Here is a 22,665-nt window from a genome sequence, read left to right on the forward strand (position 1 = left end):
TCATGTCTCCTTTCTGACTGCCTCAACACCACCCAAAGAAGTCATAGTACAGCAAAGTTTTCTGTGAGCTTAACTATCCCACACCTGAGTTCCCTGTCTGACTATGATGAGAAGGACTGCTTCTCTGGTGAAATAAGAAACTCTTTTAAATCTGAGGACCAAGTGGGTCACTGACTTGAAGATCCTGAATGCTAGAGGTTTACTCCAAAGTAAGAATCAAAATTATGAACACAATTAGGGATACTTTGAAATTAAATTCAAAGATGGAAGTGTAGATCTTTATTTTAAAAATATATGGCAATAGGGAAATTATTGTTTCTAAACCATAAGAAATTTTTTTTAATGTTCATTTTTCATTTTTGAGAGAAAGAGAGAGAGAGAGACAGCACGAGTAGGGGAGGGGAAGAGAGAAGGGGGACAGAGGGTCCAAAGTGGGTTCTGTGCTGACAGCAGAGTGTGGAACGTAGGGCTCCAACTCACGTATTATGAGATCATGACCTGAGCCTTAGTGGGACACTCAACCGACTGAGTCACCCAAGCGCCCCTGAACCATAAACATTTCTAATCAAGTATAAGAATAAGCACAAACTAATAAGAGAATTAAAGATCACACCCTTGGTTTATTGATCACATACAAGTATTCCCTTTCAATTTGCCAAATCACTCAGGCCATTTCTAAGGATATTTCTATGGACCTAGAAAATAGATTTGTGTTTCTGCCAAGGAGGGCTTTTATTACCAATAAATAAACTACATACACATGCACATGTGCACATGGACACAAGCTTCCATCTAGTTTCATAAATAACATTTCAAGAGCAGTAAACACTATTGTATATTAGTGTTTATATATTATATAACATATATAAGATACTATTGTATATTAGTTCTAGAAACTTTTTCAATTTAAAATGAAGCCAGGTTGGGGCACCTGGGTGGCTCAGTCGGTTAAGCATCTGACTTCAGCTCAGGTCACCATCTCGCAGTCTGTGAGTTCGAGCCCCACGTCAGGCTCTGGGCTGATGGCTCAGAGCCTGGAGCCTGTTTCAGATTCTGTGTCTCCCTCTCTCTCTGCCCCTCCCCTGTTCATGCTCTGTCTCTCTCTGTCCCAAAAATAAATAAACATTAAAATGAAGCCAGGAGCAAAGTCCCAAAGAATCTTTAATTAATGCTCAAAAAATAATTGTTGATTGAAACTCTGTTCAGTCAACATGCCTCTAAGAAAGAAAATATATATTTGCTGACATAGAAATATATTTCTATTTTCACTTAAAATGACTCATCTTACTTGCCTGTGCTTAGTTATTCTCTTGTCTTTTCTCTACACACACACACACACACACACACACCACACACAATTAGATAATAAGTACTCAAAAGATATTTCTTGAACCAATGATCCTTAGAATTGGAAAGTATATGTAGATGACCTGAGCAGAATTATTTGTTAAGTCAAGACACTCAAGGGAGACAAAACTCTTAATGAAATGTATATATTTTGAGAGACTTTTAGATCGGAAAATGACCTAACAGATCTTTCCATCCAACCCCTTTATTTTACTGATAAAGGGACTCCCACCCTGGGAAGTGAGGTCCAGCCATCCAAGGCCAGAGAGCCATCTGTTGGCAAAGCTGATCCTCAAAGACTCCAGGACTCCCAGGTCTCCCGATACTTAGGCCAAATACTTTTCACTCCTACTGTATCATTTCTCACCTGGTGTGTACTTAATGAAATCTACACATGTAATAATAATATACATACATGTTTATAAACTATACACTGGCATTTATTGGAAGTTATGCTACTCATAAATCAATTCCTCACAGAAACCTTCACCTATCCCTCAGACTTGTCAAAGCCCCCATTCACTCTCATAGACTAATGTCCCGCTCATTCAAAGCACTAACTCCAGGCATAATCTTACGTTTTCTTGTGTGATCACAAGACTGTTAACTCTGTGAGGGTAGGAAATACATCTATTTTTGCTCACTGTCATATCCCAAGCATCTAGCACAGCGTCTGGCACTAAACAGATGCTTAGTTAAGGGGCACCTGGATGGCTCAGTCGGTTAAGCATCCGACTTTGGCTCAGGACATGATCTCACCCTCTGTGGGTTTGAGCCCTGCGTCGGGCTCTGTGCTGACAGCTCAGAGCCTGGAGCCTGCTTCAGATTCTGTGTCTCCGTCTCTCCCTGCCCCTCCCCTGCTTGCACTCTGTCTCTCAAAAATAAATAAATAAATGTTAAAAAAAAACAACAACAGATGTTTAATTATATATTGAGTGAATGGTGATCATTGGTGCTAATGACTGAAAAAAATGGGGAGTTAGTGTACATATGCATGTCTGTGTGTGTGTATATATATATATACACACACACACACACACACACACACACACACCATTATATATCTACCTATATGTATATAATTTATTATAGGAATTGGGTGACATTGTGGAGGTCGAGAAGAGAGATGTGAGATGAAGAACCAGGAAAGCCAGGGATATGATTTTGTCCAAATCCAAAGGCCTGAGAACCAGGAGCACCAGTGTCAGGGAGGAGAAAATGGAGGTCCTACCTCAGGCAAAACAAACAAATTCATCCTTTTGTTGTTGTTGTTGTTGTTGTTGTTGTTGTATTTAGGTCCTCAACACATTGGATGGTGCCCACCCACATTGGTGAGGATGATCTTCTTTACTTAGTCTATGGATTCAAACGATAACCTCTTCTGGAAACATCCTCACAGACACACCCTGAAATAATGTTTTACCAGCTCTCTGGGCATCCTTTAGTCCAGTCAAGATAACACATAAAACAAACCATGATCATGATGTATGTCAACACTGGGGGTGCTTCTAACTCCCTTGTCATTCATGGGCCACTTAAAACTGTTCTTTTATTTTAAGTTAATCCATTTATTTTGAGAGAGAGGCAGAGAGAAAGGGAGAGAGAATTCCAAGCAGGCTCTATGCTGTCAGCGCAGAGCCCAGTGCAGGGCTCAGTCTCATGAACCGTGAGATCATGACCTGAAGTAAAATCAAGACCCAGATGCTCAACTGACTGAGCCACCCAGGTGCCCCAAAACTGTTCTTAATATTTCATATGTATAGGAACCTCATGTTATTTTGTCTGTGGTTATATTTCCTGTCCTTCAAGGCACAATCAAGCCCATTTGCCTCAAGTTATGCTTTTGTGGATTTTCCTTTCACCACATTCTGGCCCACTTTTTGATGTGTGAGAATTCCACAGGAGACCTTATTCAAGATGGCAGACCAAAGCACACACATGGAGCTCCACTCTCCCTTCAGATACCATTAATATTGTCATAAAGTAACCTAAAATTAAAAATAAAATCTCAGCAATAAAAAAACAAATGCAAGGGATCCATCAGCAGATAAGAGAGCTCAACCCATTTCTGGAATTTGTGGGAAAGGATGAAGACTGTGACCATGAGGCTGAGAGGAAGCAGCAGCTGCCTAGAACATAAAAGGTGAGAGAGCTGTAGCTATGGGAAGGGACTGGCAATGACAGACATCACAGCACAAGGAAGAGAAGTGAGGTAGAGAACAGAAGGACTAATATTTAGAAGAGTTCTGTCATCTCCCTCTCCAACTTTTGTTTGCAGAACTGCTTCAGCCTGGCCATTACTCTAAGACACAGAAATTGGAGGATTGTTCCCCCAGCAAACTCTCTGGGAAGAACTGGGGTAGCCACTATGGTCTTGGACTCCAGAATAAAACCCTGCTAATTTTGGCATTTAGGATGCTGCTAACATACAGCTAAGAAGGATACCTGCTGAGCAACAAGCCCATTGCTAACACTCAGAGGGTGTTAGGCTTCTAATTGGCCTTTTTATTGCCTTTTTTGTCAGGATGAATGGAGAATAAGAGGTCAACATTCATTGGAGAAAAGCAAGCACCATGATGTAGAGAGTCCAAGATTAAAAATCCACAGCAACAACAATGAAAACCCAGAAAAATCTATAGCAGGAAAACATTAAACAAGGTATTTAAATTTTTTTCAGAAAAAAAAAGATACTTTGGAAAATAAAAGGTATTTCAGATTCACTTTGCGATAATCTACATGAAAAAAGATACATGTTCTTAAAATAAAAGTATATCCATAAAATAAGAATAGGATCCTAGTGAAGAAAAACAATCAAGAAACAATAGGTCTTGAGGGGCGCCTGGGTGGCTCAGTCTGTTAAGCGTCCGACTTCGGCTCAGGTCATGATCTCACGGTCTGTGAGTTCGAGCCCCGCGTCGGGCTCTGTGCTGACATCTCAGAGCCTGGAGCCTGCTTCCGATTGTGTGCCTCTATCTCTCTCTCCCTTCCCCACTCATGTTCTGTCTCTTTCTCTCTCTCAAAAATAAATAAACATTAAAAAAAAAAAAAAGAAATTTATGGTCCAAATAAAAAGTACGCTAAAATCAAATTGATTGTGTAATTTTGATTACACAAAAGGAGAACCCATTTGAAGTTGACTCTAGAAACATTTCCCTCCAAGGGATGAGGTTGTTGTGATGTTAGAACCACGGAGTCACTTGGCTCTGGATGGATACTTTCTACGTAGTTATGATAACGTTAATGCTGTTTATCGGTTTGGAACATTTAGAATCAACCTGTGTGCAAATCACAGCAGACTTGATTCTGTTTAAGGAACGCAGTGTAAACGCCATCAACCTTGACATTGTACAAATAGAGGTTCTGGTTACAAGGCCAGGAGGAGAAGCTGAGGGCAAAATGAAGGAAACAAGAATCATGAAATTGCTACCCTGGGCGGAGGCAGGAAGGGGATGTGGGAGCCGTAGAAGTTAGCTACGTCATCTATCACAGGGCGGAATCAATAAAAGAGGTCTAGAATCGATAAATCAAGAAAGAGAAGTAGAAGCTTATTATTTAGAGCTGCAGAGATGGCAACAAAAAGAAAAACAATAGCAGATGACAATGGGTGCCTCAGGGCAGCCCAACCGAGAAAAGGGAGAGCAGAAGGGATTGTTGTTTTGCAAGAAGTCTTCTGTACTATTTGTTAATTAATCACAGGAACGTCACCTTTATGAAAAATTTAAACAATCATATTTGTAAACAAAATCTCAAACAAAAACGAAAGGCTGCATGAGCTACGTAAAAGATGCAAGTTAGACAGAGGGCACTGTAGTAATCCTATTTACAACAGAAATTCAAGATTACTATCCAGCCTCCTTCTCCTGCCTACGGCCTCAGTAAGGCCTCCCGAGATTTGTGTTTGGGGGTCAACATTCAGCACCGCGCACACAGCTGGCCTGGCGACTGGGGAAGAATGCTGGAGGACAAGTCAAGTATCATGTGGTAATAACATCTGACCCCTAATCAATAGCACAGGGCATTTCTCCAACTTGCCTGGCTTCTCAGGCCATCTGCCTTTTGGCCACTCACATGTAGTCAGCTCCCATCAAACAGCGGCTTGGCCACTATGTGAAGGAACCCGGAGGGAGGAGACTGTTCTGCCAGTGACCCCAATTCTATTAGAGTGTCACCACACACTGCAGGTGATTAAGGCTTGTGTTGGAACTGTCCCAGGTTTTTTTACTTCCTCGTCGCAATTTCCTGGCAGCTGTGCTCCAAGGCTAGATGAAATCTTGACTCTTACCAGAAGCCACTCTCAATAAACATTTGCTGAATAAATGCTTGCATACATGAATGAATGATTAGAAGCCAGAGGAAAAAGCCTCCAAGAGAGGCTTGGGGCGAGCAGGACAGCAAGCGGGTACTCGGGATCTTTGCAGGTGGGGGAGAGGGGTGGGCATGCCAGGCGGTATGTGGGGGATGTGGGGGCGAGAGCAGGCCACGGACAGCTGGCTTTTCCTATTAGCTTTCTCTTTGTGCCGTTTGCTCTGAACTCTTCTTTCTCTCCTGCCTTGTGCCACTTGGCCCCGGGACCTGGGCTTTCATGTGTCCTCCTGGCCACCCTTCGGTTCTGTTCAGCATCTGCAATGCACATCCTATGTACATAATTCTAATACTTGGCTTCTCCACATTCACAGAATGTTCCTATCATTTCCCTTCTTGCGTTTCTTCCTGCATAGTGTCTAGCCTTTTTTAGGAATTACAACAGAGGGAGGACAGGTTACCCCCTACACACCACTCGCCCCCCAGCTGACTCTTTCATGCTAGATGTACCTCATTGAGCTGTTCTGCATTTGGGAGCTTTCTCTCCCTCTCTCCCCCAGTAAGCAACTCTGAATAAGACTTTTTCAGCAGTAGTTCCAAGCCTCAAGGATAATCACCACAGGCAGTCGTGCAACCTGGGAAGGACCTCCTGTTCTTCAGTATTTAAAAGCCGGGAAAATGGATACACCATAATAGACTGTTCTTGTCACTCTCCACAGCCATTGCATCAAGGCAATAATACTTTTTTTTTTTAAATTTTAATGTTTATTTATTTTTTAGAGAGAGAAGGAGAGAGACAGAGTGCAAGCAAGGTTAAGGACAGAGAGACAGGTTAAGCAAGCAAAGTTAAGGACAGGGAGACACAGAATCCAAAGCAGGTTCCAGGCTTCGAGCTATCAGCGTAGAGCCCGACATGGGGCTCGAGCCCACGAACCGTGAGGACGCTTAACTGAGCCACAGGCACCCCAAGGCAGTAATTCTAAAGAATTTTTCATGAGAAAAAAATAAATAACCTTTTTTTAAAATTTTTTTTACCATTCCAAACCAAAGTCCTGTAATGCTTCTCTTCTAAAAGCACAAAAATGGAGTTGAAACCATACTTTTCAAGGGAACTTCTAGTTGTCATTCCCTATAGGGAACGCGAAGTAACAAAACATTGTCCCTGTAAAAAATTTAAATAACTTGGCCCATGTATAAATAAAGCAAGGCATCACAATTTTAGAAACTAAGAGCCTATGAAACTGCAATTTCAGGAGCTCCAACACAGCTCAGTAATTTTATTATAGAATTTGCATTCTGACCTGCAGTACCAATTTGAACAAAATTTAAAGTATCTCCAAAGGGTGTGTGTTGTGGGGGACAAATGAAAGTATCAAATAGCGCTCAGTCGTAGTAGTCACACAATCTGGTGTAAAACAGAGATCAAGTGCAGTAAGTATATGCCTTAGCCCTAGTTTTAAAGTGGTACCCACTGATATTGTATTCAATTTAGGACAACTGGGATACTGCCATCAGTTTAAGAAGCCTTTCTAAGAAAACCGCCGGAAGCATCAGCCCTCTCTGATGGGAAGGCAACATGGGCAAGCAGTGGAAACAAGCAGTGGAGACTGGGTTCCAGGCACAGCTAGGACACTAAGGTGCCACGCAGCCTTGGACAACTCACCCAACCTCCCAGGCCAGAGTTTTCTTTATTGAGGGAGGAAAGTTCATATTGGGCTACATTTATTTTATTTTATTTTATTTTTATTCTATTTTATATTTTATCTTACTGTAGTTTTGTTTTTAAGTGAGCTCTCTATGCCCCCCCATGACCCCAAGATCAAGAGTCATATGCTCTACCGACTGAGCCAGCCAGACACCCCAATATTGGGCTAGATCTTAACCTTTCGTTGGTCACAGATGGTTTTGAGAATGGGGTGGGCCCATCCACCCACAGGGAAAATATACCTCGCTACATACACAAAACATTTTACATGCAGTTTTAGGGGCTCATCGCACCCCCAACCTCTCCATCCCCCTGCCCCATGCACATGGATGTATGAGGGCATGTGGGCTAGATGTTCTCGCTGGTTCTTCAAGTTCTCTCCTTCTTGAGGCTGCTGGGCTGCCTCCCCTTAGCTATTCACCAGGCTGGGCCACATCCTCCACTCTTAGAACCCCCTATTGTAGTCTTACAGTCAACAAATGCCCTTGATGAAAGATTATGGAATTTCACATCTGTAAATATTAACCTGCCTTCCTGAATCCTCTGTGTTGCTACTGAACACTATTCTGAAGAGGTAGAATATAAGAATCCCAAGGAAAGGAAGCTCAGATCTCACATTCAGACTCAGGGTGAGCCTTCCCTATGGAAAGAGCAAATCATGTTCAACTGTGAAAAGATAAAAATCATATTTAGAATAGCAGTTTCTGAAATATCAGATCATTATCAGCTTATTCCACCAAAAGATCATTAAATCTTTAGGTAAATTCATTGTTTTTTTTTCAGACCAATGTACACTGAGTGTCTATCGTGCTCCGAGCCTCGGGTAGTGCGGGAGAGACTAACATAAGTGAGATACAGTCCTGCATTCAAACAGCAGCTAGTCCAGTGGAAGAATAGGAAGAGAAAATTGCACTAGGAACATGCATCACTTTAAATGGAAATAAGCTGAGGGTGCTATGGTAGCATAATGGCGGAGGGGGGATGGGGTTCCACCACTGCCCAGGACAGTGGCTGTCATGGGTGAGGACAACAAATTTTCCAGAGTGACTAGAGCTTAGGGCCTGCGAGGGGACAGGCTAGCAGGTGGGAGCAGTCAGACTATGCTCTGCAAGTAGGTGGCACTTCTCTGATCTCATTATTATACATGCCATATATGGTGATGAAAACTTACCAGAGGATTTTCATCAGAGTAGAGTGATAACCCTGGAATTTTAGCAAGCGCATGTAGTGGATGGGTTAAAGATGGGGGAACCTGAGGCAGGTTAGTTAATGCTCTTTACACACATCTCTCTTTGGATGCTCTCCTGATGAAAGTGTCATTCGCCTAAGCCCCATGCTTATATGCCGGTTTTTGGTAAACATTTCTCCTTGCTCAATAGGTCATCAAGGTTTGCTGGGAGATGTTTGACCCCATGTTCCTCCATCATGATTTTGTTTTTAACCTCAGTTTGAACAAGAAATCACTTATATGGGCTCTTATACCCTGCATATGTGACCACAGATATGTTTTAACTGAGAAATACCACACCTAACTAGAAAGAGCTCACAAATCTATTGTGAATGTACTTGCAGTTGGTACTAATTTGCAGTCTTTGAAACTGTGAGCATGGGTGCTGGCAATGCCACCATATTGGTTCAAATGTCTTAACATTTTCTTTTAGAATGCAAGCATTTACAGTTTTGTATGTTCAGAATTATGAATGATATTCATATGTTACCACCAAGATGCTTTAGCTTGCCTCCCTCTACTCATGCTTTAATTCTAGAAACATTTTCTGGGCCCCTACCATATTCTCAGATAATGTTCAATGTTCTGTTGTGTAAGACAGAGAAGGTCCCCGATCAGGTGGTGATCTCTGGCGATGTGATGGAGAGTGCCTCGGGCGAGCAAGGATCCAAGGAGGTAATACCCAAGCAGGAGCCATTGTGCAAACAGCAGGGAGAGGAGCACTGGAGGGAGGGAGAATTAGTGGCTGGTGCAGAGGTACTCAGACGGGTAAGAACTTGGTGTGTCTGAGAATTTGGATTGGGGTGGGAGTAGGTCAGACAGGAGAGGTAAGCCAGAACCAGAGAGCATGGGACACCAAATCTCAAACCTAAGACCCAATGCCTCTTTAAAAAAGAATTGTAGTGCCCCTCCTGCGGCTCAAAAAGGAAATTCCTTTCTATGTTAATTTCACCTTCACTGTTTTAAAATTTAAAAACATATTAAGACTACAAAAGCTATCAAATTTCCCTAGGAACAATAAGAATGGTATTAAACCATGAATTCCTGCCCCTAGTTTGTAGGTGGCCAATGAATTGATGGACCTCATCTGCAATTTTTCCCATGAGAAGAGTGAGACCTCTCCTCCATGGCCCATGTTGATTATTACTTATTTTGTTGTAAGATTGCCATGGTAACCATAGTCTATCATTGGGAAATAATTTTTGCTTCGTATAGAAGTTCCCTCATCTCATCTCTCAACAGATGAGTATCATTAGTTCAAAATTTTTGCTCGTAAGTCCAAACTGGTATCATCAATCAACCATTAATTCCTGTTAAAGGAGTAATTTTAAAAAGCAATTTATAATAAAGTGCTTTGTATTTCAACACGTAAATGTTTAGGCACAACTCCGCTGGAAGACAGAAGTAAGCAGATAACGGCCCACTTAGGCAGAATCAACGTGCATGTGAAGGGATGTTGCAGTAATGATTCAAACATGGTCAGTGGCTCCTTCAGCAGTGAGGAGATTTTCCGAAATGGTGAACATTTCTAGATAAAATTTGGAACAAAACACAGCACATCCTTTTCTATTTTGTACTTAATATGTAATATCAAGTCTGGATTCAGGCTCAGGTAATGATCAACAGGCAGAATGAAGGCTCATCCTGGGGCGCCTGGGGGGCTGAATCAGTTAAGGGTGGGACTCTTGGTTTCAGTTCAGGTCATTGATCTCCTGGTTCCTGAGTTTAAGCCTTGTGTCGGGCTCCATACTGGCAGTGCAGAGCCTGCTTGGGATTCTCTCTCCCTCCCCCGCTCATTCTCTCTCTCTTAAAATACATAAATAAGTTAGAAAGAAAGAAAGAAAGAAAGAAAGAAAGAAAGAAAGAAGGCTCATCCTGTAGCTGCAGGACATCTAGCATACTTACCCCGCCCACTAAATGCCAGTCGCAGCACCCCCTCCCAATCACTATGATAATCATAATCCCATAAAACTCTAATCACCCCCTAGGAATGAGAACCACTGAGGCAGTGCCTCATGAGCAACAGGAGGGTTTGGAATTGATGCTAAGCACCTGTGGGAACTCAGTGAAAGCTTTTGTGCTAGGAAGTGACATGAACTGATTTGCATTTTTATTTTATTTTTTTAATTTTTTTTAACGTTTATTTATTTTTGAGACAGAGAGAGACAGAGCATGAACAGGGGAGGGGCAGAGAGAGAGGGAGACACAGAATCTGAAACGGGCTCCAGGCTCTGAGCTGTCAGCACAGAGCCCGACACGGGGCTTGAACTCACGGACCGTGAGATCATGACCTGAGCCGAAGTCTGATGCTTAAGCGACTGAGCCATCCAGGCGCCCCCGATTTGCATTTTTAAAGGTTTTCCCTGGTGCCATGTGGAGAGTCAATTGTAGCAAGAGCAAGATTAGTGACCCGGGAGACCAACCAGAAAGTGATGGTTGTGGTCCAGGCAAGAGATGATGGTGCCTTAGGCTAGGAAGCAAGGAGCAGAGATGGAAAGAAGTGGAGAAAGATGTGTTTTGAGGGTAGAGGCAATGGGATCTACAGATGGGATGGATGTGGGATGAGAAAAGATTTGTGGCTTTAGCAACTGCGTGAATGATGGTGGTCTTTACCAAGAAGGGGAAGAGCATGTGGGGGTGTGGCATGGGATCAAGTTCAGTTTTGGCCATGTTAAGTTTGAGATGTCACCCATGTGGAGATGTCAAGCAGGCACTTGGATATCTGAGTTCCCAAGGGATGCCCCGGCTGGAGACACATCTGTGAGTCAATGGTATATAGAAGGTAATCAAAGCCATGGGATTGGAGAGTGGAAGAAGTCACCTTGGGAGGGAGGTGTATAAAGAGGAGAAGGACAGCTAGGACAGAGCCTTGGGGCCCTCCAACACCATTAAATGAGGCCTCTACTCTATTAATTATTCCATTAAGAGCAACACTGAAGTTTTTACATTAATTTTAATGGGAATATTTAATGATTAATGACACCAGTTTTGGCTTATGAACAAAAATTTTGGAACTAATTATACTCATTTATCAAAGCATGGAGATGTACTTCTTCATGAATTTCAAATTATTTCCCAATGCATAGAGTATGATTATCATAACAGTCTTGTGATACAAAAGTAGTAATTAATGTTTGGATTAAGGGCAGTCTACATAAGGGAGAACTTGGGCTTGCCTTCTCATGAAAAACTACAGATGAAGTCTATTAATCAATATTTATTGGCCCCCTACAGAATAGGCACTGAGGTTTTTCAGCTTAAAAATCACTTATATATTCTCTAAGGGAATTTGATGGATTCCTTTTTTTTTAATTTTAAAAATCTTCCTTTTTTATAGCTTTATTAAGATATAACTTTCATATCATGCAACTTTATCGTTTTTTAATTTGAAGGCAGTGAAGGTGAACTTTCAAATAGACACATATAGATTAAAAAATAAATCACCCTGGCAGCCTAACCAAACATAAGTATGGCAACTCCTGTTTATTGGGCACCAACTCAGGTACCGATATGACAAGCAGACTTGTCCCTCTTCTTCACACATCACTGAAGGGTGTGACTCCCATTTTACAGAGAGAAACCCAGGGTCAAAGGACTGGAGAACTTCACAAGGATCACCAGAGATCACCAAGGGCCAGAGTCTGGATATAGGTCTCTGACTTGGACCCTTTCTCTCTCCCTTACTTCCTCTTGCTCCAGTCTCCTGAAAGACAGAAGCTCCAGTCTGGAATATATATAGGAACCCTCCATCCATTTTAAAGATAGATCAGGACGCCTGGGTGGCTCAGTCAGTTAAGCATCTAACTCTTGACTTCTGCTCAGGGCATGATCTCAAAGTTCATGAGTTCAAGCCCCATTTGGGCTCTGTGCTTGAGATTCTCTCTCTTTCTGCCCCCCCGCCCCCACTCCACTGCTGCACCCCTGCTTGAACTTTCTCTCTCAAAATAAATAAATGAACTTAAAAAAAAAAAAAAGGTTGATCAGTGTCACAACCTATTTGGATTGGTGTCTCAATCATTGAAATTTTAAAGCGTTTTACTGTCACATAGGGGCACCTGGGTGTTTCAGTTGATTAAGCGTCTGACTTTGGCTCAGGTCATGATCTCATGGCTCATGAGTTTGAGCCCCGTGTCAGGCTCTGTGCTGACAGCTCAGAGCCTGAAACCTGCTTTGGATTCTGTCTCCCTCTCTCCCTGCCCCTCTCCCACTCATTCTCTCTCTCTCTCTCTCTCTCTCTCTCTCAAAAATAAACACACACAAAAAAATAAAGGCTCTTTACTGTCACATGAGGATTAGCTTTAGAGACATTTCTTAGTGGTGTTACAGTTAATGCCTTATGCTTAAGTAGAATTACATATCCTATAAAGGTTAAATGGGTTTATCTTGTCTCCTTCCTCTCAAAAGGACTATGCAAATTTAAATTTCTAAATATACTTAGTCAAGTGAGGGGATGGAGCTGGAAAATTGGTAGGAACATGAGTTAATGGATTTTACTAGATACGAGTGGGTTATTAATATACGATGACTGGTAACTGGTAGAATCTGCTGTGTATTTAGGCAGACACCCAGGGCACAGTGACTGCCAGTTCACCCAGTTAGGAATCATACGCTTCCAGAAGTAGAATAGGAGGCTTCCATGTCCTGACCAGAGGAGACAGAATTACACTACCAAAATAAATCCTTGCCTACACAGGGATAAACAAGAATTTGGAATGTTGGAACGACACAGAAAAAGAATGGCTAAGGTTGTGGGGAAGGCATACGCTGGATGTAAATTTCCAGTGGGGTGGCCTCTCAGCAGATGGAGGAGACTCTGGGTCAGAACTCTAGAGAAGCCCAAATCCTTTGGGATTAGTGACACTCTAAGGCAGGAGTTACGATTCTGAGACCGGGTTTGGCAAATATTCAAGGTAGAATAACGTAGGATGGAACCAGGAATAAAGACATTATTTTAATATTGGGAAACACAAGGGTAAGAGGTATCCTAATAAGTGGCTAGTCTATAAATTAAGGGTGGATTAAGGAGTAATGTAAATCAATATTTGTAAGTACTCTGAAAGCAGTTATTTAGTAAATAGAATAAAACTGGCAATAGTGTTACATCAAGAATCTTCTGTCAAGAATCTATAGGTAAGATTCTTGTTGGAAGCAGCAGGAGAAAATGGACAAGATTTATATTTTATTAACATTAGCTGTGCTATACACACTGGCCACTGCTTTTTTTTTCTTTAATGTTTATTATTGTTGTGGGGATTTAAAAAATTCTTACTGGGTTTCAAATCATCTACGATGTCCCAGAGATAAGAGTTCATTTATTAGGCCTGGGGCACATGGGTGGCTCCGTTGGTTAAGCATCTGACTTTGGCTCAGGTCATGATCTCACGGTTTATGAGTTTGAGCCCCGTGTCGGGCTCTGTGCTGACAGCTCGGAGCCTGGAGCCTGCTTCGGATTCTGTGTCTCCCTCTCTCTCTGACCCTCCCCACTCATGCTATGTCTCTCTATATTTATTTTTAATTTTTTTTAACACTTATTTTTGAGAGAGAGAGAGAGAGACAGAGTATGAGCAAGGGAGGGGCAGAAAGAGAGGGAGAATCAGAATTTGAAGCAGGCTCCAGGCTCCAAGCTGTCAGCACAGAGCCCAATGCAGGACTCGAACCCACTAACTGCGAGATCATGACCTGAGCCGAAGTCAGACCCTCAACTGACTGAGCTACCCAGGTGCCCCAAACATTAAAAATTAAAAAAAAAAAAAAAAAAAAAAAGAGTTTATTAGGCCTGTATTGATGAAGCCCTCTAGGTCATCGTCACCATTGTACCCAAGCCACTATTAAGCGCTTACTGTGTGCCTGCTTCTGTGCCAAGTATTTAGTGCACATCACAGCATCACACAACCTGTGAGAGTGTGACTATTATTCTTCCATTTACAGATGATGAGACTGAAGCTCATACATTAATTCGCTTGCCTGAGATGACACAGCTGGAAGGTGACAGAGTCAGCATTAAAAAAAATGTCTATAATAATTCATGTGCCCAGATTCTTTATCACATCTGCAACATAACTATACATCCATGCAATGGAAATCCATGCAATGGAAATATGGTGGAGGTGAATTTATTCTTTTGTCTCCATCTGACCCAAGACTAGAGGAAAAAACAAAATTTTCTCTCATGTTCTCACAAAATATCTAGTCTTAAGGAATAACAGCAGCTTGATTTCAATTTGTTTTTTTTTTTTAACCTTTTAAAAACTTACTCTCCAAGGCTATCTTACTTTGATTTACTTGTCTTTGAGATCAAGGCAGGGGAGGGGGTAATTTACACATTGTCAGCTTTTCACAAAGTCTTCCTTAAAGCCATTCCTGAGCTTTTAAATATAACAGGACCCTGCCTTTTAAACTGCGAATTGCATCTCGGTGAGAATGTATTATGGCTTTTCAGTTGCTAGCATTGAGCTTCCAGATCTTCCGTGAAGAGATTTTCAGTTCCAGTGCTTGGAAACTGTAGGCCTGAGAATTCCCTCCAGCACCATCCTTGGGGACCACTGCCTTAAAAACCACTTAAGAATTGTGCGGATTTTAAAATTACAGTCAACAGACTCAATTAAAAAAAAGAGTTTCCAGTAAACTGCCTACAATCCCAATTCTCCCAGAAAAAATAAGAAATGTGTATGCAACAAAGAAATCAATGCACATTGAGACCAAACAGCTCGTCTTCTGCGTTGGGTGAAACCTGAGTTTTGAGATCTAAATCTGGTACGGTAATGTGCCAGGCATTCGGCACCATCCCCTCTGAGAAGTCTTCCCTGAGTCTTCGGGTCCAGTTTATACTCCCTTCTGTGCCCTCTGCTGTCACAGCACAATGTTATTGTGTCACTTATCTTCCTTTCTCATTAGAGTGCAAGCTGCGCAGGTAGGGCGGGGGATTTATTCGCTTTTATCACTCAGCACAATGGTTGGCACAGGGTTGGTGCCGATAACTGCTTAACAAATGGAGCCAATCACCTTGATGCTAGTGACTAACCTTTAGACCTGAATTTCCTATAGCATGCCGAATATCTCTATGCCGGGTTGTCATAACCACCTGGTTCAAGGATAAAGTAATTTAATCACCAACGGTTAGTACAGGTGACTTTCAGTTTCTTCCTTTTGTTTTCCTTAGACTTTAAAAATCTTTAGCGAACCAGTATTGTTTGGTTAAAAGAAAATTACCTATAGAAATGGTGTATCTTTAAAAAAGTCAGGTATGGGGCTCCTGGGTAGCTCAGTTGGTTAAGTGTCTGACTCTTGATTTCAGCTCAGGTCATGATCTCATGGTCCTGCGGAGCCTGCTTGGGATTCTCTCTCTCTCTCTCTCTCTCTCTGCTCTTCCCCCACTCCTGCTTACTTGCACTCTCTTTCTCAAAATAAATAAGCAAGCATTTTTTAAAAAGTCAAGTATGTTCAGGGTGCCTGGGTGGCCCAGTCGGTTGAGCGTCCGACTTCAGCCCAGGTCATGATCTCGTGGTCTGTGGGCTCGAGCCCCGCATCCGGCTCTGTGCTGAGAGCTCAGAGCCTGGAGCCTGCTTTGGATTCTGTGTCTCCCTCCCTCTGTCCCTCCCCCGCTCACGCTTGGTCTCTCTCTCTCTCTCTCTCTCTCTGTCAAAAATAAACATTAAAACATATAAAAATAAAATTTTAAAAATAAAAAAATAAATAAAAATTCAAGTATGTTCATACCGTATTGCTTAAACCACGTATTCTTGCAGGCTGACAAAAACTCAAACTACATGAAGCGAAAGAGCGGATTAGCCATAAAGATTCTGGTGTCGCAGGATAACCATTAACAGGAATGTGGCAGCGCTTGGTAAGTCCTACACCCTACAGTCTGGATGCCCTTAAAACTCTCTTACGTTCTCATCCCCAGCCCATAGAGCCAAAGAGGTGGTAGGGGCAATCCCAAGGTTTACCTTAGCTTCAGCCAGACACAGAAAAACTCTTCTAGTCTCAGTATTCCTACAGAACAGGTCCCTATGGAGACCACCTAATAGTGGCCAGAGGGACTGTTTGATAAATCCCACGGTAATCCTGTAGGTTGGAGGAATGTCTTCAGAAACTGGTGGGCAGATGCCGGGGTGGACCAAGCAACAGGTTATCTGTCACGTATACTTCTACTCAGACTGTTCTCTTGCCCAGAAGTTTCTCCAATTATGAAAATGCTTCCAACCTTCAAAGCTCAACCTTAAATACCACTTCCTCTGTAAAACCTTTATGGATCTCCTTACTCACTGAAGTCTGAACTGTATCTTCTTTCCTTTGTGCTTTTCCTTCTGCCTTATTTTATACTGTTTATATGTCTGCAAACTAACAACAGAAACATATATAATGGAATTAACTCTAAATTTTTAAGTCCTACCTGAATTGAAATTCTGATTCCCAGACTAACTAGCTAGGTGACTTTGGGCAAGTTATTTAGCTTCTGGGCTAGTTTCCTCATTTATAAGAAAAATGACAGGAGTTGAGGATAGAGTATTCTTTTATGTTCTTGTGTGGAAACTGCCTCACAGTGCTTGGCGTGGGAAGCCTTCACAAATCGCTAGCTTTCTTCCGTTGGGTTTCTCTGATCACTAGACTACATACTCCCTGAGGTCAGTCAGGATTCCCCACCATGCTTCTTACATATTTGAAAGGTAAGTAGTCTTCATCAAATGTTTGTTGATTTGAACTCTTTTCTGATTGCTTTCCCAGACAGTGAATTGGTCGTATTATTATCTATTGAGAAGTTCTAAGTGCTTCGCGTGTATTGACTTAATTTCCATGGTAACTCCATGAGATAGGCTTTGTTGCTTCTATTTTATGGGTGATTAAACAGGTGCAGGAAACTTAAGGAACTCACTGGATGTCGGAAACGAGGGAGTGAGGAGCTCTAGGCCCTCCAATTCTAATCATCCCCGTTTGTGGTTTCTTGGTGGCAGGAAATAGGTCTACTATGAAACAGCTCACATTGCTTTTTGTTTGAATTTGTTGAATTTAAAGTAATCCAAACAGTTGCTCTTTTTTTCCCCCCTTAATCTGAAACTTCCAGGAGACTCAATAGTCTCCTATGACGACAATGACCTCTATCAAGATTTTACCAAAAACACAAATTAATTGCACTTGAGCAGGAAGGACTCATTTACCATGCCGCAAATTCCTAGGGTCCCCCCTTCCAGTAGGTTTCAATCTTCTGGATTATTTTGGAGTTTGACCCAGTCTATCTCCAAGCTGCCTACTAGTGTGCTACACCCAGTTAACAATTTGCATAACTGTACCAGCAAGCAGCCATGGGAACTGGGGGAAACAAAAAGTAGCTAACTGCTAGGAAGAGGGTGAGAAAAATGACCCTGGCTCTTTATTGTTGGACAATTTTCAGCGACACTTCGTTGTTGAAGCTCAATAGTTTTAATTTATTCATCTTCTCTAACGTTATTGTATCACACTAATCCCCATCATCACTCCTGATCACCCGTGAGAGGAATGACTTAGGGAAATGGGAAAATAGCACACAGGAGAGGGTTTAACAGTGACTCCCGTACTCACACGCAGTAATGTTTCCAGGGCATTTTCACACCTTTTTCTTCCAAAAGAGCTTCACCTCAACTTTGTGATAAGGAAACAGTGTCTCCTTTTTACAAGTGAGGGACCAGAGGTTCACTGAAGTTAAGTGACCCAGCAGATGCCCATAAACGTGTGCACTAATATAGGTATTCTATCCAGGGCTTTCTCCACTGGCACAATGTTTTTGGAGACAGCAAGATGCAGCAGAAGTTTCTGTTTGGTCACAGTTCGGGGCAGAAACGGGGCTATGGTAAACAACTGTGGGAAGGACGTATCAAAAGAAGAAGGGGTGGCATCGATGTGGCCAAGGGAAGAATCTAAGTCTTCTCAAGTCTGTGTCCTTCATGGGCAAACTGTCTGGGGTTGGGGTGGGGGATGGGAGAGAGGACAGAGGATTCCTGCAGGAGGTGGATGGGCAAGAGAACACCGTCTGGCTGCAGTTTTGAGCTCTCCTTCCGGGTCAACGTTACACTTGCTTTTTTGTGTGAAGCTGAGATGCTGTAGAGTGTTGTCCATCTGGAATTGTTGGTGCTGCAATTCCTCACATAAACAAGTTTATACGGTTAGGTCTAAAATTCCAAATTTTGCTCCTTTTTTCTTAATTTCCAAAGTTCCACACGTCCTTTTCTGATTTACAGGGATGCTGCCCTCTTCATGATTCAGTTTCCCTGTCTCTGTATTAGTAATTTAGTTTTTTATGTTTGGCAAAGAATTATTTGAGAGAAATCTCTCCGAAGATTCAGAAGTAAATCTGATTGATCCTAAAATCTAGCATGTGAAATAAGGAAATGACAAATTTTTAATCAAAGTAAGCAATAATGACAGGTTTATTTAAAATTTCCAGTAGAGAAAACCCACTAGTTTTGGAATAAAAGTACTCAATGTACGAGAGCATAAGTGAATATAAAAGATTAGCAGAAGAAAAATAAAACCAAACACAGTACAAAAAAAATCCTTAAAAGTTTGAAATGGATTTAAACAGGGATGTTCTTTAAATCCTCCAAATATTTAACAGTTGGTGAACAATTCACTTGAAAATTAAAGCCTGTTTCTGTAAACTCCATAAAAAACTGCTTATTAAATTGAAGCACTCCATACGGTTGGTATTGAGACATATAGGCAGTCGATTTCAGAGTAGCAGGAATTACTCATTTGCTCTCACAGTTACATGAATTAACCAGCTGTACAACTGCTTTTTGGAGAGGATGGGATAGAAGGCGCCCAAAAAAAAAAAGAAAAAAAAAAAAAAAAAAAGAAAAGGATAAAATGTCTAAAAAATTGAAACACAGCAAAATTCAGGCATCGGTTTGTTTCTTGAAAGTCACAAACTGACTTTTTACAGTATATTCTACATTTGCAGTTGTCATTTCCCTCTCCCCCACCCCCTCAAATACTAAGTCCACTAGTCTAATCCATTCTTAACTTCCAAATATTCTGTACATATATATTTAGCAAAGAGCATATACCTAACATTATTCTGACAGCAGTATGGTCAGCGTACAATTTTAGAAAGATTACTGTGTATATCATCAGGTTAAACTTTACTTAAAAAACAAAAAAACCCATTACTAAACAAATAGTTTTAAAATATTATGAAAACCCATGAAAATAAGACTCAACATGGGTTCTAAACCTGATAAAAACACACTTCAGAAAGACTATTAATGCTAAACTTCTGCCAAACGATGACCTTAAAGTGCCAAACACAAAAGAATCTCTTAGGACCATTTCTCTTAGGACCAAATAGATAATTTGTCCCTGGCTTGGCCATCTCTCCTTTAACTATACAGGAAGTCCTGCTAAAAGTATGCATTTTAGTTGATTTTACAATAGAATGTTACAATGTAAACTAAACAGGTTCTCGATATCGACAGTATGTTACCAAGGTTTTTGTTTTTTTTTATTTTTTTAATTTCTGAATCCAACAGTTGGTCACAGAGGTCAAGTATTATCAAGGCTCCTTTGTCAGTTCTTGATCGTGTCTGACTCATCCATCCTTCAAGTACATGCAAGGCTCAATAGTTTTCAAGAGGCAGAAGCCTGAGGCTGTTTAAGACACAGATGAAATAGGATTGTGAGGTGAACCCATCTGAGTAAGAACTTTATCCAGCCACTGGAGGGGGCCATGCAGGTGGATCTCAATCCAGCAGGGGGTGCTAGTAACATCCTGGCGGTGATATTCTGCTCCCCAACCCTAGAAGACACAGTGGAGGTCATTTAACTTGCTTCACTCCGTGATTAAACTTTTTAAGTAAGAACAATTCAAGTAATCAGACACTCTTGATTAAAGACACAGATGCCTTCCATAAGACAGATGCTTGTGTGCACAAACACATACAGTATGGCAGGCAGTTTCAGGTGATGGGTGTGTTCTAGGCTCCCTAAGTTCCCTCCACAGAATCAAAGTTAAGAAGCACTGGTCTTGGGGAATGAAAGTTTCAAATATATTATAAGGCTGTTTCATTTAACGAAGGCACCTTTTAACTTTTTATCATCAAGAAAATAAAGAAAAAGTCATGTTAGCCAAACTGACTTTCTGCTTCTTCCCTCCTCAGCCACTGAAGGTCCTCCTACCAACACAGAGCTCTTGATCTTTCAGTCTCTAAGCAAACGGGCAGAGGCACATACATATCCAGAAAGCTATTATGGACACCGAAGCATTGCTTTGAATCAATAGATTCTATTATACATTTGTACAAGAAGGTAGTCTGCCAGACATCTTCAGTATGACTGAATCGGGACACTAAAGTTGCAAAAGACAAAGGTAATTTTGCAACTGCAATGATCAAAAACTCACTAGTGTGGTGGGCAATGGAATATAAAGCTCTGATAAACCCTTGTTTCATGAGGAATGTCAGAGAAGGCTGGGTTCTATTTATCTGATACCTATCTACTCCAGGAATTTCAAGAAGTACATATAAATATCAGAACTCTCAGGAAGGTGTGATATACGAAGTGCATATGTATATACATTCATACATTTGTACAAATATCAATACACTATGTTTAATTTAAAGGTATGTGTGCCTGTTTCCCCCATTAGACAGTAAGTTCTTTGAAGGCAGGGATCAGATCTTATTTACCTTCATCTCAAACATCTAGCACAGTGATTGGCACAAAGCAGAAGCTCTAGAAATACGTGTTCAGCTGAATGGACTTGGATTTTTCAGATATATGGGGAATTTACTGTGCAAATAATTTAGAAAATGTATGTTTTAAAGTCCAAGATAATCATCTTCAAAATGGCAAAAAGACTGGCTATTAAAATTAGCAAAATGACCTATATAATTTCTCTAAGATGCTAAGTGTGCAAGGGCAAGGTATAAAACCCTTATGGTTTTAATAAAGAACAATACCATATAAACACTATGCAAACTTGTTGTTGCAAATGTATGATAAGCAGCTGCCCTTCATCATGTCAGCAGGAGTTTTAAAACAAAGTTTGTTCACCCTTAGCTTTCCACATCCAGCTTCCCAGCTATGTCTATTATATCTTATATTAGCCTCCATTCCAGTATATATCACGTTATTTTATAATTAAGCATATACTAGGCTGTAAGCATTTGTGAAGCTAGAAACTTTAAGGTGCTTTTTTTCATCTTTGTATTAATTCTCTGGAATAGTGCTAAAAATATTTGCTGAATGAATGAAATCCAATACATTTTTAATGCATATCCTCGTATCATAAATACTTTTTATTAGTATAAAGTTTGTTTTTACTTGTGTGTAGATAATTAAAAATCTATAAAAGTAAAACCATTAAAAGCGACAGGGTAAACAATATGAAATGAGTTTGAAGAGAAATCCAACTGGAGCAGTAGAGTCATAGATTCTTCTTGAGTGGCCCTTCAAGAATAATAGACTCATCAAGGGAACTCTGTAATGATTACCACAGTTCCCAACTCTATCCACCCATTTTAAAGATGAACATGAGGAAGGGCAAAAGATCCCTGTGCCTTAATCACACAGTTAAAATAGCAGCTAAGGGGCGCCTGGGTGGCTCAGTTGGTTAAACGTCCGACTTCGGCTCCTGTCATGATGTCACGGTTCAGGAGTTTGAGCCCCTCGTGGGGCTCTATGCTGACAGCTCAAAGCCTGGAGCCTGCTTTGGATTCTAGGTCTCTCTCTCTCTCTGCCCCTCCCCCCACTCATGCTCTTTCTCACTCTCTCAAAAATAAATGTTAAAAAATAAAATAAAATAAAATAAAATAAAATAAAATAAAATAAAATAAAATAAAATAAAATGGCAGATAAAACTAGAACCTGGGTTTCCTGACTCTTAATAGGTATTCTTAGGCGCCTGGGTGGCTAAGTTTGCTAAATGCCAGACTTCAGCTGAGGTCATGATCTCATGGTTCGTGCCCCGTGTTGGGCTCTGTGCTGACAGCTCAGAGCCTGGAGCCTGCTTCAGATTCTGTGTCTCCCTCTCTCTGCCCTTCTCTCGCTCACACTTTGTCTCTCTCTCTCTCTTTCAAAAATAAATAAACATTAAAAAAAAATAGGTATTCTT

At 41.2% G+C, this 22,665-nt stretch overlaps 1 protein-coding gene and 1 long non-coding RNA gene across 5 annotated transcripts in view; one reads left to right on the forward strand and one right to left on the reverse strand.

The window, feature by feature from the left end:
- The first annotated feature begins 61 nt into the window (after positions 1–61).
- On the forward strand, positions 62–20,796 carry LOC122217820. The gene is made up of 5 exons (XR_006201693.1): positions 62–209; positions 3,872–4,005; positions 7,142–7,286; positions 16,328–16,425; positions 20,711–20,796. It is a non-coding gene; the product is annotated as an uncharacterized LOC122217820 (long non-coding RNA).
- Positions 18,952–22,665, reverse strand: part of SMAD1 (SMAD family member 1) — a 79,115-nt gene continuing 75,401 nt past the window's right edge. For all 4 annotated transcript variants that reach the window (XM_042935388.1, XM_042935390.1, XM_042935387.1 and 1 more), the window contains exon 7: positions 18,952–20,349. In XM_042935388.1, the coding sequence (XP_042791322.1) occupies positions 20,206–20,349 (144 nt within the window). In that variant the 3' untranslated portion in view covers positions 18,952–20,205. The remainder of the gene's footprint in view (positions 20,350–22,665) is intronic.

This window comes from Panthera leo, chromosome B1, assembly GCF_018350215.1.
Source record: "Panthera leo isolate Ple1 chromosome B1, P.leo_Ple1_pat1.1, whole genome shotgun sequence".
NCBI lineage: Eukaryota > Metazoa > Chordata > Mammalia > Carnivora > Felidae > Panthera > Panthera leo.